At 47.0% G+C, this 19,758-nt stretch overlaps 1 protein-coding gene across 18 annotated transcripts in view; it reads right to left on the reverse strand.

The window, feature by feature from the left end:
• Positions 1–19,758, reverse strand: part of TNRC6A (trinucleotide repeat containing adaptor 6A) — a 100,325-nt gene that overhangs the window by 11,823 nt on the left and 68,744 nt on the right. For 6 of the 18 annotated variants that reach the window (XR_006708213.1, XM_045460952.1, XM_045460954.1 and 3 more), the window contains 11 exons: positions 19,396–19,571; positions 18,130–18,162; positions 16,483–16,563; positions 16,089–16,140; positions 12,169–12,311; positions 11,618–11,764; positions 11,313–11,450; positions 10,735–10,863; positions 10,221–10,298; positions 9,737–9,947; positions 6,636–6,767 (listed from right to left, as the gene is read on the reverse strand). Coding sequence is in view for 17 of the 18 variants with exons in the window: in XM_045460952.1 (XP_045316908.1) it covers positions 6,636–6,767; positions 9,737–9,947; positions 10,221–10,298; positions 10,735–10,863; positions 11,313–11,450; positions 11,618–11,764; positions 12,169–12,311; positions 16,089–16,140; positions 16,483–16,563; positions 18,130–18,162; positions 19,396–19,571 (1,320 nt within the window). In the remaining variant the exon portion in view is untranslated. The remainder of the gene's footprint in view (positions 1–6,635; positions 6,768–9,736; positions 9,948–10,220; positions 10,299–10,734; positions 10,864–11,312; positions 11,451–11,617; positions 11,765–12,168; positions 12,312–16,088; positions 16,141–16,482; positions 16,564–18,129; positions 18,163–19,395; positions 19,572–19,758) is intronic. The other 12 variants (XM_045460957.1, XM_045460953.1, XM_045460965.1 and 9 more) reach the window with 5 other exon arrangements.

Consider the following 19,758-nt stretch of genomic DNA (forward strand, 5'->3'; position numbering starts at 1 on the left):
CCCCCGCCCGCACCCCCCCCCCCCCTGGCCATTATCTTAAATCACTAAGTCCTATCAATTCTGCTTCCTACAATTTTTTGTTTTGCACAACTGCAACAATTTAGTTTTGATAGAACGCGCATGCTGCTGAGTGAGTGAAGGCAGGGCAGAAGGAAGAGGGAGAGAGAGAATCCCAAATAGGCTCCAATCTCAGTCCAACTCGGGGCTTGATCCCATGACCCTGGGATAATGAGCTCAGCTGAAACCAAGAATTGGATGCTCAACCGGCTGAGCCACCCAGGTCCCCCAAATGCAGTGATTTCTGAATTATTTTGTTTTGGGTCCCTTGTATGCAAAGAATTGGATTTTGCTTTATGATTCAATCTGAATTTATTTTGATAAATTACTTTGGCTCATTTATGCTTATCAATTTTATATATATTTTGGTTCTAGTTTCTCATATTATTTTATATGATGCCTTTTATTTCTTCACAGATTCTTTTTTTTTTTTTTTAAGTTTACTTATTTTGATAGAAAGAGAGAGAGAGGGAGGGAGAGGGAGGAGAGAATGAGAGCAGGGACAGGCAGAGAGAGAGAGGAGAAAATCCCAAGCAAGCGCTATGCTGTCGGCACAAAGCCCAGACTTGGGGCTCAAAATCACGAACTGTGAGATCATGACCTGAGCCGAAATCAACCGTCGGGTGCTTAACTGACTTGACCACCCAGGAGCCCTGATTTCTTTATAGATTCCTTAAAAACTCTAAAAATATGGTACCTGTTTTTCTCTTTTCTGAAAATGTGGAAGGCTTACGTTTTTGTTTCAGTGGGGTCTTTGTAACTTGTTTAATCTCGTCTTCAAAAAATTCTGAGATATAGCTGACGTATAACACTGTGTTAGTTTCAAGTGCACAACGTAAGAATTTGATGCTCTTATGTACTGTGAAATGATCATATAGCTCTTGAGTAATGACTACACTGGGTCAGGCTACACTGTCTCCTGTTTGGCTAAGCTCTGGATCAGGCACAGAAGTTTCCCAGCTGATCTCCTCGCCCCAGCTGATCTCCACTCCCCAGGTCTCCACAAAGCAGCCAGAGTAATCCCAAACACAAAACATGCCACTTCCCAGCTGAACGTTCTCCAACAGGTCTCCATTGCAGAGGGGGGGAATACTCAAACTCTTCAATCATTTATAAGGCCTCCACCCATCAGCCCTGGGTTCCCCTCTCATCACCTCTGCTTGGTTAACTCCTGTTATCTTTCGTATCTCAGTTTAAGAGATCACAACCTTCTTCTGGAATCCTTCAGCTACTGCCCCCAACCCCAAGACAAATAAATATTCTATATATGTACCCCCACCACAGAACAACGTGCTGGGTGCTGATGAGGGGAAAAGATTTTATCAACTGCCTTCTAGTTGTAGGATCTTAAGACCATAAAGCTTCCCAGATAACCTGGTCCAACCCTTCTGCGACGCACACACAACTTCCTGGTCAGATGTCCTTGCCATTCCACCCTACCTCACTTAACGAATCTGTCTTTTCTTACTCCGGAAGGTGTGCAGTAAAGAGTTAGGACAGTAGGCCCAGAGTACACGTTACAAAGAGCTACGAGACTGGCCCTCCCTCACTCCTGGGCTCCTCCAAGCCCACAGCATATCCTGCAGATAAGAGTACCTTTGCATACCCTGCACCTCAGCCAAGCCAGATAATTTCTGGTAACAAGGTGACTTCTGGTGAACATCTACTTCTGTCTGCCCGAGGCCTGGGTCATACAGTATTTTTATCAGATCTCTGAGAGGTCTGCGGGGGTTGGAGACCGCGTAACACAACCACGCAGGTGCTAATGCCTATGTGACTGACCCCCCGATAAAGACCCTGGATGCCAAGGCTTGTGTGAGCCTCTCTGGTCGGCAATACTTTGTATGTGGTTTCACACATTGTGGCTGGAGAATGAAGTCCGTGAAACTTCACTGGGAGAGGACAACAGGAAACTTCTCCTGGACTCTGCCCTATGCGCCTTTTTCCTTTGCTGACTTCCGTCTGTATTCTTTTGCTGTAATAAAGCATAACCATGAGTCATACAGCTTTCCTGACTTCTGTCAATTCTTCTGGCAAACCAATGACCTTGAAAGTGGTCTTGGGGACTTCTGACACAGAAAGTCTCCTGGGTTCGCCCTTTCTTCTCTGCTCCACAAGTAACTTATTACTAGCTCTCTATGGTGATAAACAGAGACCCCATCTCAGACAGTGTTGTGAGCAGTCAATGCTGGCCAAAGCCTTCCCCACAGGCGGCTCCCTTCCCCAGCCTCAGCTCGGGTCTGATGCGAGCCTGAACACTACCATCACATCCCTCCCCCTTAAAGATGATCTCTACCCCGTTCCACTGCTAGGGGACAACAGCCCCTCTCTTCTACAACACAGAAGCACAAATGCCAACATGAACTCAGGGTTGATGAAGAAGCGAGGGAGGTTGGCTACAGGCAAACTCCCATGGTCCTTCCCCAAATGGGAGCATGACTAGAGAGCGAGATCTCTCTGGTTAGGGACCATAGGAAAATCTCTTTCCCCCAGTGGAAGGGAGGGCACAGGTGTGAGGGGAGGGAGAAGAGAAACGGAACAAGCCCCGCACTCCCAAGTACGTGCAAACGCAAATGGCAAATGCTGCCACCCGGGGCTGGGCAGGGGTGGGGGTGGTGGGGACCACGGGGCAGGGCAGCGAGCGCACCAGCAGGCAGCTACCCCACTCCGGGTGTGCACTGCTCCGGAGCTCCGTGCCGCCAGGCCTGCTTGTTTCTAAGAGACGCCACAAGTCTGAATTTGTGCGTGAAGTTTTCTGAATGTTTACACGGATGTTGAAAAAGATGATTTCAAAATCGTGAGGGTCTAACAAAACATAACACGTGGGCTGGCACCTAGCTGAACACCGACAGCCAGGTATGAATTTTATTATAAGTGAGAAAGGGAAACCACAGTGAACTATCAATAATGGGAATAGGATGATTAACATTCCTCTCCCTCTTCTTAAAATAAGTAAAGGGGAAAACAAAGCCAACAAAGAAGATTCCGAGTCTCCTCTGGGAGAGAGGCCAGCAGGAGCCACCGATCAGGAAGGAGCAGCCCCGGGAGGGGAGAACGTGAGAGTGTGAGGAACTGGAGGGTTGTAGTGTAAGAAAAAGCACTTCTTTACACAGACTGCAAAGCTTTTTGAAAAAGCCAACACTCTAAGACTCGACATTTAGCAGGCTCTCACATACAGATATCAAACCGTCTTTCCTTCTGGAGCTGAAGACCAAAACCACACCCGGGTCAAGAAGTATTTCCGAAATCATTTTTACAAAGGAGGAAGAAATACGACGACAAAGAAAGAATCAAAGCAACAAAACAGAATACATCAGATCAAACATTCTTGATTTTGAAAAAATTTTTGAGAGAGAAGGAGAACCCGTGCAGGGGGTCCAGGGGGAGGGGCAGAGACAGAGAGAGAGAGAGAGAGAGAGAGACAGAGAGAGAATCTTAAGTAGGCTCCATGCTTAGCTCGAAGCCCAACACAGGGCTCAATCCCACAACCCAGGGATCACGGTCCAAGCTGAATGCAAGAGTCGGTCACTTAACTGACTGAGCCACCCAGTGCCCCATTCTTAATTTTTAAGGGGATGAAATGTAAGTCTGGAGATATCGAAATAAAACCTATGAAACAAAAACCACTGGTCTTGGGTTAGTTACTGTCAGCTATGCCACCTGCTCAAGGACAGACAAGGAGAACATTCTGGGAGCAGAGAAGCATGTAAATATTAAGTAATTTGTATAACTAATAGAAATATTTTTAAGAAAAGAAAGAATGACTAAGTTTCAAGCATCAAATTAAGTAAATAAAGAACAGCAGGGATCTAGACTGGAGCAAAGAAAAAGGATCAACCTCTTCCTTATTCGGAAGAAGAGCGCTTTCCTAGAACATATATAGGAATAAAAGTATTTACTGTTTAAGCTAGTAACTAAAAAACTTAAGAATTGACTGCTTACACTGCAGATTTATGCAAAAACAGTCCATGCGATAAAATGAGTGGAAAAAAAAGATCAACATTAAGTTGTAAAAGAAGATAAAATATAAATACAAAATCATTTGATTAATTGAAGCCAATGAAGGACACACGGGAACGGGCTGCTTACAGGAAGGCCCCGCCGCCCAAATGGCCACACGCCAGGTACCAAGCCACAAGGGAAGAGCTTGACGGCTGTTACCGCATTCAGTCCCTTTAACAATTCTGGGAGGTCTCATTTCCTTTTGCAGGTGCAAACACTGTGGCTTAAGGAGTTTAGGAACTGGGATGAAATCCTAAGTGTATGTGACTTTAAAATCTATGCTGAGGACCCCATTTATGTGACACACACCATGTACCAGCGTGCCCTGGGTCAGTATGCCGAGCACTGTAGGATACATGAGGGATGTGACACCTGCCACAGCAGTGCACGGAAGGCAAGAGGTCATTTTTACAAAGAAACTGAGGCTCAGATAAGCAGGGCAGACATGGAAAACTCCATTTTACCCCGAGAAGACAGAAAACCATATGACAGAAGCGTTTCTCTGGCTCTCTACATCTGACCTCTCCAGCTACTCCTTTCACGAGAGCCACACCCGGAGGCTGTCCTTGTTCTTTTCTAGGCTCCACTGCTCTGGGCAACCTTGTCCATGTCCATGACCTCAACATTCTGATGAATACCAAACCTTATTCTAGCTCAGATTTTTCTTCCGAGTGCTGGCCTTTATTCCTGATTTCTTTAGAAAACATTTTTTTTTTAATGTTTTATTTATTTTTGAGAGAAAGAGACCAGGAGCAGCGGAAGGGCAGACAGAGGGAGACACAGAATCTAAAGCAGGTTCCAGGCTCTGAGCGGCCGGCACAGAGCCCGACGTGGGGCTCCAACTCACAAACTTCAAGATTGTGACCTGAGCCGAAGTTGGACGCCTAACCGACTGAGCCACCCAGGAGTTACCCCCCTTTTTAAAGTTTATTTATTTTGAGAGACAGAAAAAGTGCCAGCAGGGGAGGGGCAGAGAGAATCCCAAGCAGGCTCTATGCTGTCAGGGCAGAGCCTGATGCAGGGCTAGATCTAATGAACTGTGAGATCATGATCTGACCCAAAATCAAGAGTCGGGCGCAGGGAGCCTGGGTGGCTCAGTCGGTTAAGCGTCCAACTTCAGCTCAGGTCATGATCTCATGGTTCTAGCCTCACAACGGGCATTGTGCTGACCGCTCAGACAGAGCCTCGATCCTGCTTCAGATTCTGTGTCTCCCTCTCTCTCTCTCAAAAATAAATAAACATTAAAAAAAAAAAAAAAATTCTTTTTTTTAAAAAGAGTTGGGCACTTAACCAACTAAGCCACCCAGGCACCCCACCCCAAGCCCAGTCTTAAAGGTCAAGGGGTTGGGCGGAAGGAGAGAGGCCCAGGAGGTGGGTTACGGATAATCATGTATTTGCACAAGGACTTAAGTTAGTTACCCAGCCCTTCCATCCTTAATTCTAAGGCTGTTTTTGGTGCACTCTCTCCTCATCCACTGCCTTCTGCCTCACACTGCTTGGAGTCTTCTGTGTCTCTGGGTTGAAAATTTAAGATGATTTACGGCACAAAGTGGTCTGTGATTTGCTCATTCTGGCCTCTACTGTCCTAGATTCTTCTTCCTACCTTTGCCCCCTCACCTCCGTGACACGCGTGCATAACAGAACCCCGCGGGTTGTCCTGCGTTTGAACTTTTCAAATGCTCTACTCTTTTTGCCATCCTCTCTCTACCCTTTCATGTGGTCTGAAGACCCTTCTTAGTCTCCATATGAAAGCCTTTCCAGACCCAGCGCACCGAAAGGTTGTCGTTCCTGCCCCCTGCCACCCCCCAACGGTGGACCGCACACTGCCATCCCACGTGTGCCAACATCTCAGTCCGTCCGTGTTCCTGGCACCTACCACAGGGTGTCAAAGCTGTTACGTGCTGACTTTTGCTACCAAACCAAAGAGCTCCGTTCAGGGCAAGTACTGCTCTGGCTCATGTATGCTCAATGGTGTGCGTGCGTGTGCATGTGTATCCAGGTGGCCAAGAACGGTCCTTTGGAAAGCAGAAAATGTTCCACTAACATTTGCTAGATGGATTGATGTTAAACAGGTTGAAAATTATATTTCTAAAAAAAAAATGTAATTAACAGATGAAAAGACAATAATATTGAATCTATATGATTTACACAAAGCAACAAAATACATGAAGAAAATGTGCCATTATACAAAACACTGACAGAAATCAAATTATGCTGGGAGTTTTTAATACCCTCCCCATCATACTAAGTTAAGTAAATGTTAAGTAGAACACTAGAATGATCAAATCTATTGCAAAAACCTAAATGACCATTAAAGAGGGACAAATTTTTAAACCACAAATGTATACTGAATCTTGATTTTGTACAAAATCATTAATTGTGTTAATTGTGCTTTTTTAAAAATTTAACTAAGATTTAATAACTAATAAGCACTTTTTAATAATGAGGAAAGGGTCTAAGTGGATTTGGCTACAAATACAGACATTTAAGATAAAATAAAAGCCTAAATTTAGTATTCTACAGGGTTTTGTTTTGTTTGTTTTTTTAAGTACAACATGTAAGAATGTATTTCATACCATGTTTGCTGGAGTTTTGATCCAAAGATGTGTTCACAGAAATGCTGTCCACTGTAGTCCACTTCCTTAGTCTTGACTGTGGCTCTTTAATACTGTTCATATCCATATTTACATTCAAGTTTGAGTTCAAGCCTAAAAACAAAACAATATTTTAATAGAACCACTTTATAAAATATAACGTTTTCCTTCCACTACCACGACCTCCATTTTCTAGAAAAAAACATGTAACTAATGTTTTTAATCCTGTGACCTGGGACTGTTCCTTAGCAGGTATCACCCTACAAATGTGCACAGCCAAATGATTACAGACAAGCACAAGGTAGGCAGAACACTCTGGGCCCCTGGCCAAGGTTGTGTAGAAATCCTCAATAGATATTCTAATATTCAATAACCCAATGTTTTCAAACCATGAAACTGTTAAAACTATAATTGTGTTAATGTGGAAAACTATTTCTCTATAGAATATGATTTTAAATTTTTTTTTTTTTTGAACGTTTATTTATTTTTGGGACAGAGAGAGACAGAGCATGAACGGGGGTGGGGCAGAGAAAGAGGGAGACACAGAATCGGAAACAGGCTCCAGGCTCTGAGCCATCAGCCCAGAGCCCGACGCGGGGCTCGAACTCACGGACCGCGAGATCGTGACCTGGCTGAAGTCGGACGCTTAACCGACTGCGCCACCCAGGCGCCCCGAATATGATTATTTTAAAATTCCTTGGTGGGGCACCTTGGTGGCTCAGGCAGTTGGAGCATCCAACTCTTGATTTCGGGCTCAGGTCATGATCTCAGGGTTGTAGGATCAAGCCCCACATTTGGCTCCATGCTGAGTGTGGAGCCTGCTTAAGATTCTCTCTCTCTCCCTCTGCCCCTCTTGTGCTTGCTCTCTCTCAAACGATAAACAAACAAACAAATAAATTTCCCTGGTAAAAAGAGACAATTTTAAGGAAGCTCAATATTAAAGTTTATCTCCAATAAAATAGATCTCTTTAGCTATCCCCCAAGAGCACCACGCATGAAGAAACATAGGGAATCATGTTCAGGTATCTTTTGCTTATAAACAAAAGTTTTCAACTGGCTTGCCAGCCAAAGGACAGCGTCATTGAAAAGCAAAAATGTCCTGGGGTGCCTGGGTGGCTCGGTTGGTTAAGCATCTGACTTTGGCTCAGGTCACGATCCCATGGTTCGTGAGTCTGAGCCCCGCATCAGGCTCTCTGCTGTCAGTGCAAAGCCTGCTTTGGATCCTCTGACCCCCTCTCGATCTCTGCCCCTTCCCCATTTGTGCTCTCTCTCTGTTAAAAGTAAAACAAACATTAAAAAAAAAAAAAGTAAAAACGTCCTGCTCTAATAATTTAGAGACTCCCATATCTCAAGGCGCAACTTCCTTGACCTTTGGCGATGAAACACATCACACTCAGATATTCTGTTGGAACAGGATGGAAATTTCCATCTTGCATACTGTGGGTCAGAAAACTGACTGTTAAGCCAGGGTTTCTTAAGTGTGATCCAGGGACCATCAACATCAGAATCATCTCAAATTCTTGTTAAAAATGAACACTTTTCAATAGGAGCCAGAATCTCTGGCCACATAGCCAGGTGGTTCGTATTTTAAAATTTCAAAACAAATAGTTTTAAATACTCGGGTTTGACGACAGTCCATGTGATATCAGGTCAAACTTAAAAACTTTAATAACGTGGGGCGCCTGGGTGGCTCAGTTAGGTGACCAACTTTGGCTCAGGTCATGATCTCACGGTTTGTGAGTTTGAGCCCCGCATTGGGCTCTGTGCTGACAGCTCAGAGCCTGGAGCCTGCTTTGGATCCTGTGTCTCCCTCTCTCTCTGCCCCTCCCCCACTCACACTCTGTGTCTCTCTCTCTCAAAAATAAATAAAACATTAAAAAAAAACTTTAATAACATAAATTCTCTAATATCATCCCAATTTTTTGAAGAGAGCAATTACATTTGCTGTTCTCTGGACTCAACCAGACCCAAGACTCGGCAAATTTTTCTGTGAAGCTTCAAACAGTAAGTATCTCAGGCTCCGTGGGCCACAAGGTCTGTGGGTCTCTGTGCAACTCTGTTGTAGCACAAAAGCAACCACAGAAAATACATTAACAAAAGACCATGGCTGTGTTCCAATAAAACTTTCTTTACAAAACCAGGCCACCGGCCAAATGTGGCCAACAGGCTCCAGTGTGCCAATGCCTGATTTAGACAACCATGCTGTGTTGGTATGGGTTAGGCAGAGCTCTTAACCAGGAAAATGTATCTCTCTGTCCTTGCTGAGAATCCGCAGCAATACGAGGGGGAGCCAGAGTGAAGCGAAGCAGGGCAACAGCAGGCCCCACCCCGCCCACGGCCAAGAGCAGGCTAGCTCGTTAGCTGTCTTCAACACACTTGGGCTGGCAACCAATCAAGCTGGCTTTCGAGAAGCCATTTTAAGGGAAAAGAGAGAAAGCAAAAGCAAAATCAACAGTGTCAACAATCAAGGCTCAAAATATAATCAAAGGCACAAAGAGAAAAGAGACCCAGGGAGGGGGAAAACATACAAGCCTGAAGTTTCCAGAGGGAGACAGGGAAAGAAAGGAAGAGGGGAGCTACTGCAAGGGCAACAGAGGCAACCCTCCTGCCTCTGTGTCCTACACTCAACACTCATGCCAGAAATCACCCCTAAAGACTCAGACAATCGTGACAATTTCAGGCGCTGCCCCACAGAAGCCACTCATCCCAGTTATTCCCCAAAGCGGCACTGCTCCGGGTGTCTCTGGCATGTGGTTACTAACCACCCTCCCCCCGCCCCGCTCCCCACCCTCCCCCCACTCTACAAGGAAACCACCTGGGGCTCGAGAGCAACTTCACCTTTATTCTAACCCACTTTAAATGAGCAGGGAGTTTTTGAAACAGCATGGTTTTCTGGAATGGAGAGAGGCCTTCCTGGAAGCAGGGAGACAGGCTGACCCTGGGAGAGGCAGGGCAGCTCCCGGAGAGGAATGAGCCACAGAGCTGGCGCGGTTCTGAGGGGACAGAACTGTGCCGCCAAGGGAGAAGACGTCAGGCAGCGGCTCCTGGTGTCAGGTGAATGCCCCAGCCAAGGAGAAACCCACCTATAGGGAAGTTGCTGAAAGCATTTATTGGTGACGGCCCTTTCTGCAGCTCGGGTGTAGTGTGGGGCATGACGTTCTCGAGGAAAGGTTTCATGGCTGGCTGATGGAGTGGCTGCTGCTGAGCTGGCGGGGTCTGTTGCTTCACCAACAGGTTGGGGTCCAGTTGGCGAGACTGCTGCATCATTTGCTGCTGCACACTAAGAGGTCGACCCTGAAAACAACCAAGTGATCGGGAAACACTGGAGAGAAAGTCTTTAGGGATACCCAGGTATTCCCCCCTCAACTGCCGAATTCCCCTCCTCCCCGGCAGGAAGGTGAATAATCACCATACTCCAGTTAACACGACCTCCGGGCAAACAGGAGACTTAACGCATCACATATTTTGTCGTATCTTGATACAGGCATTTCGCCTCTCTTGTCACAAGCTCGAATGAAGTGAGTTCAGCGCAAGCGAAGCAAAAGGGGAAAGAAAGGTGCGATCTACCTGCTGGTCTTGCTGCTGCCGGTTCCCAGAAGGCACGCTTCTCTGACTCTGCGCCCTTTGCTGCTGCGCTAACAATCGCTGGAGGGGAGATGGCGAAAAGGCCGTCAGCGTCTCGTCAGAGTCGTGTCATAGAGCAAGCTTCGGGATGGCTGCAGGTGGACCTAAGGCGTGGCCTCATCTGGCGTACCCTCTTCCTGGGGCTCCCTGGCCTCAAGCCGTTGTTGAATTCGGTCTTTGGTTCGGTCTAAACTACTTGCGCTTCGGGAGGGACATGGCCCCACCCCCCCTCCCTGCCCCCATCCCACTCCCTCCGCCATCCCAGATCTGACTGGGTGGTGCTCGAAGAGCATCCCGCCCTTCCAGCTCACGACCTGTCCTCCCCGACAGACTGTAAGCTTCCTGGGGGCGACAGCACCCACTGTTTGCTGCCACGCTTCCCGCAGAGTCTTGGGTTTACTAGCACACAGTAGACCCTCAACAGACTTGCACTGAATAGGACTGTTAACCGACTCACCTGTAACTGGGAGATCTGAGAAAGCTGGTTTAGTTGGGATAGCTGGTTCAGCATGGCTACCTGTTGAGGGCCAAAGAGCGGATTCAGGCCACCGTTGTTTGGTGCATACTTCAGCAATGAAACTGGAACCTTAGGATCACAATGGCAAGTTAATAACGTTGATCAAATAACTCACGACTAACTAAATGTGCTGTGTAGTTTGACTTGTCAATAGAGCAATTAAATCTGTGGACTATTACCATGGAAGGTTGGTTAAGTTCTTGCTTTGCTTTATCGTTCATATAAACTTTTCTGGGTTAACTACAAGAGGACAGGGGTGAAATCTTAAAGCGGCCAATTTACTTTGCTGTTGTCTTCCTCCCCTCAACGTGTTTTCCGGAAGGTAGTGGTAAATTTCAGGTGTAACTGAACTTGGACTCATTTTCTTGACCCAACCCACATCCGTTCGTAAGGACAGCTAATTCTGCATTAGCTGCGTCTCAAAGATGCCAGTCGACGTGATGAGGAGCACCTAACTGTCTCGTTCAAATACCAAGTGTTTCCAGGTACACAGGGGAGAGCACACCCGCAGTCGCTACCTGAGGGGAGAGTAATGGAGGAGGCACTTGAGCACGGAGATTAGGCTGAGATGAACTAAGAGGTTGTGCTGGAGGCTGCTGCAGGCCCCGGGCTTGTGCTGCTGTGTTTCCAACACCGAACATACTGGGATTGCCATTCTGCAAAACCAAACGACAGCAACAGAACCCCAGTGGGATTCTTTAGGGACGGATGTCGCAATACCACACTGTAATATTGATTTAAACACAGTAACTACAAGTAAGAGAGATCTTATTACTTCTACAAAGCATTCAACAGAGAGCCTAAAATACACGCGTGGACTTACCTGTCTAACAGAATTCAAGTTTTGCATACCCAGCCCTGCTATGGAGCCAAGGGCCTGGTTAGGTAGTGCACTATTTGAAGGGGGAAGCTTCATGCTTTGACTGGACATAAACTGCATGTTTTGGGATTCATCTGCTACAATGCCATCCTGATTGGACAGACAGAAAGATGTGCAACACCAGCCAAGCAAACAAGTAGAAGGGAGAAATCATTGCAGGAACAGAAGAGAAGTCACATGACATTCCAGCATCAACAGGAAACAGGTAGAGAACAGAAGAGATCAGATTAGTGTTAATTCTAGAGTACATAAAAAGAACCAAACACATTTTACGGGATTCAGAAGAAAATACAAAATGCAATCCCTATGCTAAATTGAAACATAAAAGGGAGAATGAACTACAAATCCAGTAGTAGGATTTGGCACTGGATTATAAGCAGTACCTTACATTAAATGCCCTAACCACTAATGAGAAAATTATGCCATTAAGTGTACTGGTTATTAGCCACAGGGGTGAAACAAACAAACAAACAACAAACAAACAAACAACTTACCTTATCAAAATAAGGGCTGCGCTCCATGGAAGACTCTTTGGAAATCTGAGGCCGAGAACCAGGGCCTTTCCCGACCGTTCGATTGTAATCACCAATATTTAGGCTATGTTTATCTATGTCCATTCGTTTGTCTTGTAACATTCCTAATAAAGGCAGGAAATGATGTTACCATGTAGGAAGACGATTCAGTTGGCTTCAGATAAATTTACAGTAGAAAGCAAAACATTTCCTCCCTGCGGGAGGACTTCTGCCTTGAGAAGGACATGTGACAAATGCACTTGCATTTAGTAAATCTTGCATTCCTCACAAGTAAAGTTGGGTTTAGCAGACGCTGCTGTTTTACTGAACCAGTTAACCTGAAGTAAACAGGTTAAGATGTCTTTGGTCATCTTTAACCTAAACTTTATAATAAAAACAATTTCCAGTTACAAATAACAAAAACAGCCGCCACGAGAACGCACCATCAGGACAGATGCGCGCAATGTGCCGGGCACTCACTGTCCCAAACGTGTGCTCTAATTTCATGCTGGTAACCCTACTCTTCTCGCCCCCATTCAGCAGATGGGGAAACTGGAGACAAGACAGGCTCACACCTCCTCTCTCAGGTCTTCCTCTCCCATTACGGTCCACATTCTGCCTTCTCTGCAACCTCAAACTCAATTTCTTATTCCTATATGTATCTCATCTTTAATAATAACCACGTATTGTTTACTGTCTCTCAGCTCCAAATTCACCCTTGCTGACTGCCCAGTCAAAGCACACCTGGGCTCTTTACAGTTTTTCCTTTGCCAGTTGGTGCAGAGGCTCTGTCGGTAGAGGGCGCCGGAGAGACGCTGTGGGAGGAAGTTCGATGTGCTCCCGGCAGCCCCCAAAATCCCCCCCACCATCCCTCCACGTGGCTCTGTAGCAGAGTCTCTAGTGAGACACCGCTCTGCGGACAGATTTCCACCAAGTGCCACCAGCACAACAGCACAGCGACTCGCGTGCCATTCAGTGAGCCATGGAGGAGGCGGGGCCTCCTCCTCACAAAACGGACCCACGGTCCGGATACGGATTTGTTTTTCCTGCCTGAAAAGCTTCTGCCATCCCCAGTCTGGCAGAAGGCCTTATATCCCCACAGCACTGTGTCTGACCACGGAACTCACTCTAGAGCAAAGGGAGGACGGTCATGGGATCACGCCCGTGGATCAAGCGGTCTGACCACATACGCCGTCACCCAAAAGTAGCTAGCCAAACTGACAGGTAGAACTGGTTACAAACCAAGTCGGGAGACAACATCCTTCAAGGATGGGCTTCTGCTTCATGGCGCACACTGCCACCCACATCACCAGAACACAGAGGTCTGGGAATCAGAAGGTGAGAGTCGGCATGGTTTCTCTGTTATACCTGACAAGCCACTCAGAATTCTTGCTTCCTGTTCCAGCAACTCTGCAGATTTGGAGACCTTAGTCCTCAAGAGAGAGAAAACGCTTCTACGAGGAGACACATCAGGCCGCTGAACTGGAAGATGAAAACGGCACCTGGACATTTTGCCCTCCTTGTGCCACTGAACCGCCAGGCCAAAGGGGTTCATCTGCTGGCTGAAGTGACTCTGATCACCAGAGGAAATGGGCTTTCTGATACAAGACGAGGGCCGCGAGGACTCTAGAACCCAGGGGGTTCTCTGGGGGTGCTCCTTCGCATGTCCGGGCCCACTAGTAAAGGTCAATGAAGAGCCAGAGCAACCAAGAAAAGGCAGGACGATCAAGGGCTTGGATTCTTTGGGAACAAAGACCTGCATCCCTCCAGCAGCAAAGGAACCCGGGGGCGCTGAGGTACTGGTGAGAGCAGGACAGTGTGGGACGGGTGCCGACAGAAGCAAGCCAGGACACCAGCCACAGGTCTGACCAATCACAGAAACGAGGTCAGTACAAGCCCTGCACGTTTCCTATGGCTTGTTACATGAGTGTGGTTATCTGGATAGGCCAACCTTCTCTCTCCCATCTTCGTTTTATCCACTCTGAACTGATGAAAGTTCCTATCCCATCCAACTGTTGAAAGTTCGCTCTACAACTCGGTCTTTCAGTCTCAACTGTGACTAACTTTGAGGGGTAGTAATACCGCCAATGACAATGCAATGACTACTGGGACCGTGTGTGTCTCCTCAGTTTGGTGAGAGGGCAGACTTCCTCACCCGTCAGAAAGAGAAAGAGAGCCGCGCCTCGTTAAGACAGAGCCGCTCTGCCACTGTAGTGGGACAGGGCAGTGTGCGCACAGGGCGCATGTGGAAGATGGTGGTCGAAGGGCGGGGTGAACTGTGCCATCCATCGACCTACCGCCTCTCAGCTCCAAATTCACCTCGTCAGCCCTGGACCCTTTCCGTATCTTTCCCTTGGCCGGCCGACACTGCAGCTTTGCGGGTCGAGGGTGCAGGAGACGCTGCTGTCTCCCGGGTTCAGGCACCCCCTCCTGCGGCACAGACCCCACCCTGCCGCGGCACCCCCGGCAGCGGCTCTGGAGGTCTAGTGGCAGAGCGCCTCCCGTGAGACACCTCCCCGCGGGGCACAGCTCCTGCAGTTCCGCGTGGGCGACACCACCGTGACTTCTCTGCCACGCGGTGAGCAGAGGCCGGGTCCAGGAGTCTGGACCCCCTGCACGGGCACGCCACCTCAGTCCTAAGGTCAGAGACCTCTCCTTGCCTCTGCTAGTCTATCTTCAGTGTGCTCCTTACCTCCTACTAGCCAAAGCCTCGTCACTCGAATAATTCCTTAGATTTGTATCAAACCTTCCTGTTCAAATCGCTGCATAGTCCGCTCTCCTGCCCGGACTCAGACTAACAGAAAAACGGCACCACCTACTAAAGTTTTCAGGCAAGAAAGTGGAAATCAGCTTTTATCACACCTGCTCCCTCACCCTCCGCAATGAATTGGTTCAGACTGGTTACCAACTTTCGTTGATTCTAATTCCTGAATCTCCACAGAATTAAGAGTCTTCCCACCGACTATCTTAAGAGTTTTGAAATCCTCACTGGATTTGAAATCCCACTCCAACAAATCTCACACTGGTTCTGGTATCTTGTCCTTAGTCCTCTGCCGCGAATCATTCCTGACCTAAGACATTTTCAACCTGCAGCCATAATAACTTTACTATTATTATTTTTAAAGTTTATTTATTTTGAGAGAGAGAGAGAGACAGAGAGACAGAGAGCATGCATGCATGAGCAGGGGAGGTGCAGAGAGAGAGAGGGAGGGAGAGAATCCTAAGCATGTTCCATGCTGTTAGTGCAGAGTCCGACACAGGGCTCAGGTGAGATCATGACCTGAGCAGAAATCAAGAGCTGGGCACTTAACTGGCTGAGTCACCCAGGTGCCCCTACCATCATAATTTTCTTAAAACATAAACCCAAATCATGTCATTCTCCTGCTTCAAATTATTTAATTCCGTGCTTTCAGAATAAAGTTCAACCCCCCCAGCTCCTTATGTTTTAGCCTCTGCCTCATTTCTAGCACCTTCCCTAGGCAAAGCTTCTTCATTACCACACTCCCACCACCACAACCAATTTACGTTTCTTCTCCCACTGCATGGAACTACTTGCCATTTCTCTAGCTGTCTTATACTGTCTCTGTCCTATTATCTGAGCCTTTACACATACCGTTCCCTGAATTACTAAGACTCTATCACCCAACCTGGATGACTCCTCCTGACAGGACTAGATTTGAGGTAATCACAGACTGGTATCACCATGACCTCAGACCTTGCACAGCGATGTGCACTTGTAAGGCTTATAAACCACCGTACCCTAACGCGGGCTGGAGGGCACAGGATACCGTAACGGGAACCCAGACCTCCCCTCTCCTGGCCCAGGTCAGTGCTCGCTTAGTAGGATCATGTCACAGATCCGTTTGTCTGTCAGTGATGAATACAAACTCAACCTGATTTACCTCCAGAAAGGTCCATCTTATTGCTCTGTACGTTTTCTTCTGGTGAGTCTCTCTGAAGGAAGAAAATGGGGCATGTTAGCAGGCCTTCATTCATCAATGAAAAGAAATTAAAAACGAAAACCTTTACTTCGTTATTTGTCAAAAGGCAAAGAGGATATGTGACCGATGTTTTTAGCTACAACTATAAAAATAAAGAAGGCTTCATGGCCCATTTTACTGTAACCTCCAGCAGACTCATAAGGCCTCAAACGTAAGTAATAATTTGTTAAGAAAACAAAAAATTAAATTAGGGTAATTTAACCACCATTATAGGTGGTTAACAGACCACCTATAACATTATGGGGTATCAGACCACCATTAAAAGGGGAAGGGGCTGCTGGGAAAACATACTTACCGAAAAACTGATATTTGAAAACTGTTTAACGAATGGATTTATCCACGCTTCTTCTTGTTTGTTTCCACCTTTCATGGTTCCCTTTGCAAAACAAAAGAGTAGAAAGCTGCCACGGCCACCTCTATTGATCTGGGTACAGTGATGGATTACTATAACTTCAAGACAATTCCCAACTCTCATTTTTAGCCAATTAATTTCTCCTTCAACCAACTCTTATCCGAGTTGTTAACAATTACAAATCAACTTATTTGATTTTCAACTTCCTTTGCTCCAGTCCTCTGGTATAGCTGTAATGTACAGAGAAATCCCTAAAGGCAAGCAGTCAGAAGGAAAAGACGGAAGCAAAGGGCCTTGATGACCCACACAAGGAAAAAAGGTCCTCGGACTAACGGAGAACTGCTTGTCACACAGTTTCCAGTTTATAACTGGATGGTGCTCTGAGAGCTTACTCATAATCTGGATCTGTGGAGCTCTCACACCACACTAATGTAAAAGTAGTCATTAGGTTTCTCGGGTTCATCCAAAGAAACCCACATAACGCGTACTTTAGTTATGCTGCATGCGCTGTACTGAAAAAGCACCACACGTTTCCAAATGAAACACTTGAAAAATTATGATCTGTGTTGCCAAGAACACAGTACTCCAGCAGCAGCTGAGGCTGGGGGCCCCCCCTTCCACCCCGGTGCTGGCCGGGAACAGGCGGTACAGAAACTACCGAGACATGCTTCAAGGGGGTGAATGGTCCACGACATGCCCGGTCGACCGGGAGGCTGGAAGGCACAGGGACCAAGGTGTCCCGTGAATGTGAAGACCATGGGGCCACTCTCGGTCTGCTGCCTTAATTTCCCTTTCCCGTTGCTGCCGCCTGTTCCTTCCGACTGTGGGACAGAACACAGCTTCACAGTCCCCCCCAAGTGCAGGTCTCTGAAGCAAGCACCTAACCCTCGCCGTGGTTTCTGAAGTCGTCCTTGATTCCTCTGCCTCTCACTCCCACCCGCACGCCTAACTGGCTGCCAAGGCCTTCTGTCCCTTCCATTTCAAAATGTCTCTCCAATCAGTCCTTGCACTACACATCCATTCTTGCTTCCCCATTCAGGCCCTCACTTCTCACCCGAATGAGTGCAGAAGCTTCCTGAGATCCCCAACTCTGGTCCCTCCTCAGTGCCAATGATCTTTCATACGATCACTGGTTAGCTTTCTTTAAAGTGAGTAATTTAAAAAACCCAAGTTCATGTTGCCTTCTATGCAATTTCACTGGCTCTGTATTTTAAACAGAATAAAGTTCAAATTCTTTGGCACGGTACTGAAAAGACTTTACAACCTGCCCCTTCATCTAACTATAGAGCCAGACTCTTGTCACCTCTGTCCAGAGATTCCACATTTTAGTATGTCAGGCTACTATTCTCCTTAGCACATCCCACCCCCAGGCATCTTCCAAATTCAAGTGGGCACTCCTCAGAGCTCTCCTATGGCCCCACACTAGACTCTGAGCTCCTTGAAGGTGCAGCTCATGTCCTAGTGGTTTTGAACCCCCAGCACCAAGCACAGTACCTGGCACACAGCAGAGGCTAAATAAATGTTTGCAGTTGCTTTCTAAAAGATTTTTACTAGCAGAAACAAAGGAGAAAGAGTAAAAAGGCTACACACCCTTTCCCTTCTCCTTTTTTTGCCACTCAGACCCTGTAAGGAAAGACAAAGTCACAAAATAGCATGGTCCAGTGGGAAGAACACAGGGTTTGGAACTGGAAGGCCTAAACTTAAGTTCCCGCTCTGTCACTTACTAGTTATGTATCTCTGGGCATGCCACCACCTTTTCCGGTCTCAAATTCCTAATCAGTATTCTATCTCAAAAGGTCATGAGGATCAAATGGCTTATGTAAAATATGGGAAAACACTTCATAAACTACATGGAGGCAACAGGCAAATTCAGCCAAATGAAAATCTTTGTAAAGGAAAATGGCAGGTCCTAGACTGAGAATCCCAGGATTAAAAGGGAGGGACCCTGGTGGCCAGCTAGGGGGCTAGGGGAGCTACTGGATATTTTACCTGCAAGGTCCTTCGGGGTGGGGAGGGGGGCGTAAAAAACAAAACAAAACAAAACAAACGTTTCTCAAAAAGGCGGCGGGGGGTGGGGGGAGAAGGGGGAGAACCCCCAGGGGAGGGGCCTCCCAGGGAGAACCACCTGGGGACTGGGCATATATTTTGAAAATGGTCCCCAAGAGAATCTGACACCAGCATCCAATACCATCTCTTAAGAACCTGTGCTTTATGTCAGTGGTCTCAGACCTGGCTCTGCATCAGAGACATTTGGGGTCCAATTCCCAAAACTACAGTAGGTCTGGGGTACAGGAGGTTGTGCTTTCAACAAATGCCATTATGATTCTGATGTACCGACAGGTTTGGGGGTAACATATGTCCACATATCGGAGACAAACCAAACAACTCTGATCATTTCTGGGCATTTCTGTCACAGGACCTTTCGGGGTGAGGGAAGGGCTGAGGACGGGGGATGAGAAAGGAAGATGGTGATTCTGGGTAAAGAGGGGTTGGGGGCTCCGGGTGAAGCGGAATGGGAGATGAGCTGGCGGTGGAATGGAAAGAGTCAACATGGAGATTTGCCCTTCTCTTCATCCCCACCACTGCGGGCACCACTCTGGGTGAGGGGCTGTCCCAGGCAGCACTGGTGGAAGGGGAGGAGGAGAGAAATCCCAAGCTGTAGCAGTGGGGAGAAAGGAAGTTCCTGTGGCCTTACAGTTTTCTAGGTGGCTGCCCGTACACGAGGCTACACCTAAATTGGGGACTGCCTAGACTGTACTGGTCGCCATAAATGGGCAGGCAGGACAGCAATTTTTTCTGAGGGTAAACTACCTTTGGAATTCAAAGTTTCAAGGGCTGTGCCCTTGAAATGTTTACCTTCGATGACATTTTCTTTGTATACGGTGGCCAATTTAAAGATGAGTTAAGCTCTTGAGATGAATTACTATTCCACATTCCAATCTCTACATCCTCTTCCTCTTCCCAGCCAGTGGGGCGATTTCCAGGCAATGGCATATCATCACCACACCAGCCATCTTGCATAGATTTTGGCCCTGATTGTGGATTTGTGATACAAAGAGAAACATGCTTTAATCAAACAATTCTTTCTAGAGGACGAGTACTCATTAACAGGGTGGGGCGAGACGGGGGTACCTAAAAAAACCCTGCTTTTACTTCCCTTCCCAAATCTACAGGGCAGAAGTATATGTTTTATACTGATTTGAAAGTTCCATTAGGCAA

This window comes from Leopardus geoffroyi, chromosome E3 (assembly GCF_018350155.1).
Source record: "Leopardus geoffroyi isolate Oge1 chromosome E3, O.geoffroyi_Oge1_pat1.0, whole genome shotgun sequence".
Taxonomy (NCBI): domain Eukaryota; kingdom Metazoa; phylum Chordata; class Mammalia; order Carnivora; family Felidae; genus Leopardus; species Leopardus geoffroyi.